General features: G+C 37.7%; 1 protein-coding gene across 1 annotated transcript; it reads left to right on the forward strand.

The window, feature by feature from the left end:
* The first annotated feature begins 419 nt into the window (after positions 1-419).
* LOC131221114 (probable cinnamyl alcohol dehydrogenase 9) lies at positions 420-943 on the forward strand. The gene is made up of 2 exons (XM_058216239.1): positions 420-596; positions 737-943. Exons 1-2 carry the CDS (start codon positions 499-501, stop codon positions 873-875), a joined length of 237 nt encoding a protein of 78 aa, XP_058072222.1. The 5' UTR covers positions 420-498; the 3' UTR covers positions 876-943.
* Positions 944-8755: the final 7812 nt, after the last annotated feature.

Genomic DNA, 8755 nt, shown 5'->3' on the forward strand with positions numbered 1-8755 from the left:
AATCATTATTCTCACTGTTTCCTCGGGTGTGGTTGACTTGAGTTTTGGATATGCTTCAATTTTGGGATCAACCCTTGAAATAAGATGTAAAAATAAATGAAAAAGGTGGATAAGACACAAAATTTCATGGTGGGCCCAACATATTCCATTAACTAGAGTCATTAGCTCACCTATAAGAACTAAAAGCACGCTGAGGAAATCATATTTCCATTAACTAGAGTCATTAGCTCACCTATAAGAGCTATGCTCAATCCTTAATGTTCACTCTCATTGGTATGATTTTAATAATAACAATCATGTATCACGGGAGTTAGATCAAACCAATTTCAATTAACTAGAGTCATTAGCTCACCTATAAGAACTAAAAAATACACAAAAGCTATTATATACAAACCAAACCAAAACCTCCAACAAGAACACATTCTCTTCTTCTCCTCTTCCAAGTAAAAGATAGAAAACCTTGGTCGATATTTTCCAGTCTTACAACCCAAACAGAAGATGGAGAAATCTGCAGAGCAAGAATACATTCAAAAGGCCTTTGGTTGGGCAGCCAGGGATGCCTCAGGAATCCTCTCACCCTTCAAATTCTCTAGAAGGTATTCTTTTTTGGAGTTTGTTTATACACTGAGTTTCAATGTATATAGTTATTCATTATTAGTTAATTAAGGTATTCTTTCTTTAGGTGCATCTATTGAAATGTTTTGGTTGTATTATAGAAATGAGTTGATATTTTCAGGGCCAACGGGGAGGATGATGTTACCATAAAGATACTCTACTGTGGAATCTGTCACACGGATCTTCACTTCGTTAAGAATGATTTCGGGAATTCTTCATACCCGCTCATCCCCAGGTACATTTATCTTATAATACTCTAATTTTTTCCCTTACTTTTGAGTAGGCCCTACTATACATGGGGCCCGGGTTGAAAAGCACTCTTCATTGGAAGATTTTAACCATCTGATTGGTGGATGTCATGCGGACAGTTAGAAGAAAAATGGTCAGGAATCCAAAGTCATTTTATGAAACCAGATGATTTAGATTGTCTGAACATTATATTTTTGGGTGTAGACTTCATTGATGGATGGGTCTATGATCCGTACAGCCTGGATTGATGTCGATGTTTCCCAGGCCCAACCCCCATAGATGATTCACCACGATTTCTTAAATTGTGATGGAGATTGATCACATGGAGCCCCTTCACCATAGCAAAGTCAGGACACTTGGAGATTTGATCATTTGATCTGGATCGTCCATTATGTTCAATGTACATTTCTTGGGCTAACAAGAAAATGTACGCAGGTTTGACCATTCTAAGCATCCAATCAAGGGCCTAAGCAATTGATGGTCAAGATCATTTTTTCAAGAAAAGGTCCAATCAACAATTTTGATGCATTTATTTGTTGGGGCCCAAAACGGATTGCTTTCACGAGGATTAGACTTATCTATATGAGGTGTTAGTATGTAAGTTTTGCCTATAATGAATGATCTTGATCCAACAGGCAGTAGGATTCACCCAGACATGCATTGGATTTCCAAACAAGATTTTAAGACTTGGTGTGACTCATCCAGCTTGAATTGGACTCAGTCAAACATGATCCAAATCGACACCAGATGATTTCCCACAAAATGGTCCCAGCCCCTACTCATATGACTACCCAATGAGTCATCTGAGTCCTAAAATCATTTGATAATCACCTTATCATGATCCAAGGGTTGTATTTCCAATAAACAATTATTATTTTCTTCCATTTTTTTATTCGGAAATGGTCACGATTCGGCCCTCCTTTCATGGGATGGGTCCCCTTAATTGTCCCTATTGGATTATCCCAGTGGTAGCTTTCGCTTGGCCAGTTACAACCAATGGTATGCATTGAATAGAACTTAACTAGATGGTTAGGATCATCTGATTGCCTATCTTATGAATAGTTTCGATCACCAGAAGGTGGGCCCTAGATGTAAAGTTTGCTGGGCCGAGTTAGAGTAATAAAAAAATAGTGGATTACCACTATTGCTAATGTTATTTTCTATTTGTTGCTATGTTGCAGGTGGCTATGGACACTTTGGATGCTATCATTGATACGGTCCCTACCCGTCACTCACTTCAACCGTTGATCAATCTACTGAAGCTCAATGGAAAGTTAGTTGTGGTGGGGGTCAACGTCAAGCCATTCGAGCTTCCCATCATTCCTTTAATCATGGGTGAGTAATCATCATTAGTGGGAATGAAATTTTAGGATCCAATGGTCTGGATCACCAACTATGGGCCACATGTAATTTGGCTAAGGGTAAAAAAGGATTAGCAGTCCATATCACTAAATGATGGGTAACAACGATCCCATTTGTAGGAAGTGTCGGACCCACATTGAAAGGTGGGGTTTCAGCCTTGGACTACGTGGGCCAATGTATTATAAAGGAGTCGAATCTTGACCTCGGCTAGGTGAGCCCAAAAACCCAATGGCCCATCTGGCCCACCTCAAACACAGTGCAATAAATAGCCTGATTTGACCAAATTTCAACAGTTAATGGGTCCTAAAAAGAATTTCAGGCAAAATAAATTTGTCCAATGTATTCATAGGACATTCTCCAATCTCCACTGTTGAAATACCCATAGAAAAAGTTTGTTATAGATAAGTCTCATCCTCATCTGATCAAGATTGAGTAATGAGTGAGCATCACTTGATACAACCCCTAAAATATCGGAAGAGCCCAGGGTCCATCCATCTCAATCTGATTAAATCCGTTACTCATAGCATGTATCTACCATTCATAAGTTGGGGCCCAAAATGAACATCATGCCCTAGCCCATTGACTCATCTGTAGGATATGTCATGCATGTCAAATATGAATTATTTTTATTTTTTTTTCTTTTCTAATCATCAAGTTCTCTCACATAATTATAAGTTTTAACTCAATTGATGAGTGGGCTAACCTGATTTTTTTAAACCAAGGCAACTTACCTGATGAGTGGACTGGATCTTGCACATACCGGCCACAAAGCCCAACATAAATTCTGAAATGGTCTTGCCTACAACCTACTTGTTTTTTAATAGTTTTTAAATCGATACCAACTTCCCAATGTGTACGATGTTTGGATTTTTAAAACGCAGCAATATGTAAAAAAAAATTAAAATAAAAAAATAAAAAATCAGATCTAATAATTTTATTTTCAAGATCATTGTATAGACATTATCAATTTTTTTAACATATAAAACGGAAACTCTACAATTAAAATCACTTCTTTGATCAATGCCACTAAGCTAAATGATTCTTGAGGTCGATCCTCCATAATTAGGTCTTTTCATAATCTATCTTAAAAAGAGGAGAAAGATGAGAGCCTACGTGCATTGCTTAGAGCAGGGCTGAGGAGATGCGTGGGGCTATCCAGGGTGGAACCCACTCATTGAGACGTGTGGATATGTAAAAGAGGAGAGAGGGGATGTTATCTCCTGTATGTGTGTGCGCACACATGCATATATATGGAAAAAGCATTATGAGATCAAGATCCATAGCCCCACTGTGATGTGTGTCGGACATCCACCCAACAAGTTTTCCCTTCCACAGTGACCCATGGGCCTAAAAAACTGGCTAATCCTTGACTAGGTGGGCTCCACCACTAACAATAGTTGAGAGTTGACACCCACCCATTGAAACCTTCCTGATCATTAGGGCCCACTGAGATGTGGTTTATACAATCGATCCATCCATTGTGTGTATCCCACTTGGACGAGAGGTCACATCAAAATTTAGGCCATTCCAAAACTCAAGTGGGCCGCATTTAGTATTGTTAGATGGTTTATGTATGATTTCACATGGTATTATATGGTGTGGCCTACTGTAGTTTTATATATAGTTGAATTTTTAGATATCTCATAGCCTAGAGGGGATCCACTAAATGCATGATGTGGATGTCCAGTACACATTACTAGAACATAATGGTGGGGCCCACAGAGCTTGACCTCATAATACCTTTTCCATGTGTGTGTACATGTATGTGTGTATTTTTATTTTTATTTTTATTTTATTTTTATTTTTTTGAGGGAGGAGGAGTTGCATGTGTGTGTGTACACACTGACACATACATACACATATGTAAATATATTCCTTTTTTCATCATGATTATTTACTCATGAATCCTTTATATTTTATTACCGAGGGAGGTGCATGTGTGTGTACGCAAACACGTACATACACATTTATATATATTTCTTTTTTATTGTGATTATTCATAAATCCATTATAATTTAATACTATCTTAACATTTTTATGTTCATAATTAATTATTGTTAATGCAAATGGCAGATTGTTGTGCTACCATTCTTATTCTAGATAATTTCAAGATAGCAACCTAATAATCTAATATTTGACATCTAGTTATTGAAAGTTTAGGATGGTAACATTGGAGAGATTTTAGGGCTTAAATTCATATGTTATATTTTTATTACCATTTTATTTGTTATCTGTCTATCATATTTATAATCTACCTATTTTAATTTTAGATAATGTTAGGATAGCAACCTAACAATCTAGTATTTGCAATCTGCCTATTGAAAGGTTAGGATGGTTCGATTGAAATGATTTTTAGACTTGATCCATATATTGTACTTTTATTAGCTTTCTATTTACAATTTGTTTGACTGTTCGAACCTGAGGGGTCGAGACGTTGAATGTAGGAGTCTTTGTAGCTCGACCAAGAGAGACTATAGCTAGTCAAGAGTGTTCTTCTTCCAATGCTTTTATGTTGTCTAAAGGAATCATCATGTGCTCATTGGCCAAGGTAAGGATTATTTGATCGGTCAGTTCTATAGATGGAGCAAGTTGAATGAAAGATAAGGTTTTCAGCGCAACCGATTTAACAACTCTCTGATCTTGATCAAACGTGAGCGATGAAGTTATAGATTGTAAAAGGAGACTGAAAGACTCCACAGGCCAGTATATTACTACATCGTTTTAAGTTTGACCTTCTGTCTAATATTCTGATCGACAAATGTTGCTTATAGTCTCCTTCGAGTTGGACACTTCAAGTCTTTCTACAAAAGGCTCAACAACATCGATTGAAGTGTCTGGTGCAAAGACTAGTTTTCAGAGGCCGAAAGCTCTCTAGTTACTATGTAAAAGAAGGAAAAGAATAAGACAGGAGAATTGAAAAATAAGTAATAGGAAAAGAACATAATATTAAAACAACATCCACCTAAACTTGACCTAACAATAAAGATATACTAAAACGGTCGGTCGTTGGTGAGATTTTAGTAAGGTCGACGAAAAAGTTAGAGCTCGATTAGAACGAAGAAAAGTGGGAGGATTAGAACGATATAGCTTAAGAAATCAATCGAAAGGAAGATTAGGATCATAAAATCTTTCCTTTTCACTATCATATATTAAAAGCCATATTGAGCTGAGCATCTTTATGTCTCTTGTACGCTTCTTCCATCTCTCAATAATATTTTGAAGGTGGAATGCTTAGCTAGAATTTGATTTTGTAAAGTCTATGATGGTTTTGGGCGAATAAGAGATGCTTAACCTGAAGTTGCAGGAAGTGTAAGGCAAGAAGCTGGGAGAGGCCCAAGCTAAAAAATCCTCAAAATAGTTGGAGTTGTAGGTGTTGGGATTAAAGCAGTTGTTAGAACCACCTTAGTTGAACCTGCGACTATGGTCTTCTAACGCTTCAGTTTAAGTTGAGCTGGCACGACCATTTTTATAAACGTGAAAGAAGATTCAACTATCTTTATTGCTATTGGGGATGAGATGGTCAATATGACTGAAGTCGTCTTCCTTGATCATGTCTTCCTCTGGATAAGAGACAGCCGACTGAGGTTCAGTCAATTTTTTGGTGCCTTCTTTAGATGAAGGAGAAAGCTAGTCGATGATCAATTCATGAGATCAACATATCAAAGTCACAAATAGCTTTTCCACCAAGAGTGGAATGACTCTATCTGTTGAGGATAGTTGTAAAAGAGAGGAAGCATGAAAGAAGAGCTAACAGAATAAAACCATATGTAGTGAGTATGAAAGGTGATGACCGAATCCACAATTGGTCGATGACTACTAAAACCCCAACTTTGTTAGCAATAGTAAAGGTAACCCAATAAAGAGAGTTTCAAGGAGGCTTTTCAAATAACAAACGCAAAGTCACATTCTCCTATGCTACTTCTCCATTGGTAATGCGGGACAATCAAAGTTGAGAACTTGGCTGCTCAGGGATGAAGTTTCTTGGGAAGGCAAATGCATCACCAAAATAGAAGAAAAATTCAAGGGAACTTAGGAGTAGCACTAATAGGTAATATGATGAGGAGAAAGAGACTTAGATGGTTTGGTAATTTGCAATCGAGGTCAAGAACTATACCAGTTATGAGTGAGGTGGAACAAGTTGAAGGCTCTAAAAGAGCTAGGGAAATTTCCAAAAGGAAGGGGGTGACGGTACTAAGAAAAGACTTAATGACCTATGGTCTAATTGAAGTTATGGACCTTGATAGAGTGAAAGGGTGGAATAGGATTCATGTAGCTAACTCTTATTAATTGGAATAAAGCTTAAATAATGATGGTTAAACAAGCCATAAAAGCCTGTAATTCAAATGACTTTCTGATGTAGGCCAAGCCACATCAATTATGCCCAAAACTCATGGACTACGCCAAATCCATTAGCCCAAGCCTAGGCCTTGCAGTTGACCCATCAGCAAGGAGGCCTAAGCCTAGGCCCCGCAGTTGACCGATCAGTAAGGAGGCCTAAGCCTAGGCCCCACAATTGACCCATCAGGAGGCTCAAACCTTCTAATTATGCAACATAATCCAATTAGCCAACTTTACAATAAATTCATATTACATCTTTTTATCTCTTTAGCAACTTTTTTTTATCTGCTTCTATTTTTTTTCATAAATCAATTATCAATGACACTAAAAATAAAGAAAATTTCATACCAAAACTTGCCTTTTAATAATAATAATTATTATTATTATTCTCATGCAGAAAAAAAAAAAATCTAAAACTTTCATTGTTTATTAAGAGGTCTATATAAGGACATCGCATGAGTATTTTCACGGCATTTCTGAATTCAATGAAAACAATATGGATTTTCTTAACGACTTTAGTTGTGATTTTTGTCTTAAGTTTAGATTGGGGTGCCTACATTTGAGCAGATCTTTCCTATTACCTGGCTACAACACTTTCCAACTAGCTTTCGAATAATACTAAATGTAGAAAGGAGGCAAGCAATGGAATCTAAATGCATGAAGATGCTGGTTGAATCATACATGGCAACTAATTCACATAGAAATGAGCAGTGCAGAATTCACTTAACAATATACCCTTGTCACAAGTAAAGTTGGGCACAAGATGACTCGACCCAGTAGACTCGACTCGTCCGACTTGATCTTAACCAAGTGGGTTAGTCGATCAAAACCGAGTAGACTTCGCCCAATCCGAACTTAAACCGAGTCGAGTCTGGGTTCCCCGGTAACTCGACTCAACTCGATCTAAAACCCGACTCAACTCAGCTTCGGGTAATATATATATATATATATATATATATATATAGGGAAAAAGTGCTATGCGCTCGACCTCACGATAAGCTCCCATGAGGTGGAGCTGTGTGGGCCCCACCGTGATGCGTGTCAACCATCAACACCGTGCATTTGATGGGTGCCCTCTAAATTATGGGATATCCCAAAAATCAGCCGTATACGGAACTCAGGTGGGCCATACCATCTAAAATCATGTAAAGACACCGTTAAAACATATAAAAGCACTTGGTGGGGCCCATTGGAGTCTTGAATGCTGCTGAAACTTGGTCTGAACCCTCATTCAAGTGGCACACACATAATGGATGGGCTGGATTTGCAAACCACATCTCGGTGGGCCCAAAAAATGATTATGAATGTTTTAATGGTGTACGGACCCTCCCCACTTCTGTATGTGGTGTGGCCCACACAAGTCACGGATTGACATGATCTTTGAGACCTAGGCCCACGATGGAATGGTGCATCTAACTGATGGGGTAGATTTTCGAAACGCATCACGGTGGGGCCCACACAGCTCGACCTCATGGGACGGACTCGTGAGGTCGAGCGCATAGTACCTTTTCCCATATATATATATATATATATATATATATATATATATATATATATATATATATATATATATATATTTTTATATCTTATGGATTCTATTTATCTCTTTCTTCGATGGAAGGGAAAGAGAAATTCCATTGCAGATTTGTATGCAATGCACAAAAGATGCATGTACGGTTCTTTAATTTTATCTTTTTCTTCTTGTTTTTTATTCTTTATCCCTTACTTTCGCCCAATCATGTGAGATAGAGGAATCGTTTATTATATTATATCATCAGGTTATGATCCACCAACATACTAATTCTTTTTATGAGGCACCCACAGGAGAATATATATATATATATATATATATATATATATATATATATATATATATATATATATATATATATATATATATAGCTCTTCCACTTACAGGATGCTTGTATTTGGTTTGGACTGGCTCAAGTGCATCTGGACTGGCTATGGTGCATCCGAGCTGTCTCAGGCTGAGCCATTTATAAATCCTAAACCCTAAAAAAATGGTCAACTTAACCCAACTTGATTCTAACTCGCTCCAACTCAATCCCTATGACTGGGTTGGACTCGGTCTGGGTTAGTCCAGGCCAAACCGGCACTCGAATCGGGTCAGGCATGCTGGACTCGGTACTATGTCGGGTCGAGTTCGGGTCATATCTATTTCGAAACTAGG

Source organism: Magnolia sinica, chromosome 12, assembly GCF_029962835.1.
Source record: "Magnolia sinica isolate HGM2019 chromosome 12, MsV1, whole genome shotgun sequence".
NCBI classification, from domain to species: domain Eukaryota; kingdom Viridiplantae; phylum Streptophyta; class Magnoliopsida; order Magnoliales; family Magnoliaceae; genus Magnolia; species Magnolia sinica.

Coding starts and splice junctions, on each gene's coding strand:
- LOC131221114 (XM_058216239.1), top strand. CDS start 499: ATGGAGAAATCTGCAGAGCAAGAATACATTCAAAAGGCCTTTGGTTGG. Junction 597..736: donor CCCTTCAAATTCTCTAGAAG/GTATTCTTTTTT, acceptor TGATATTTTCAG/GGCCAACGGGGAGGATGATG.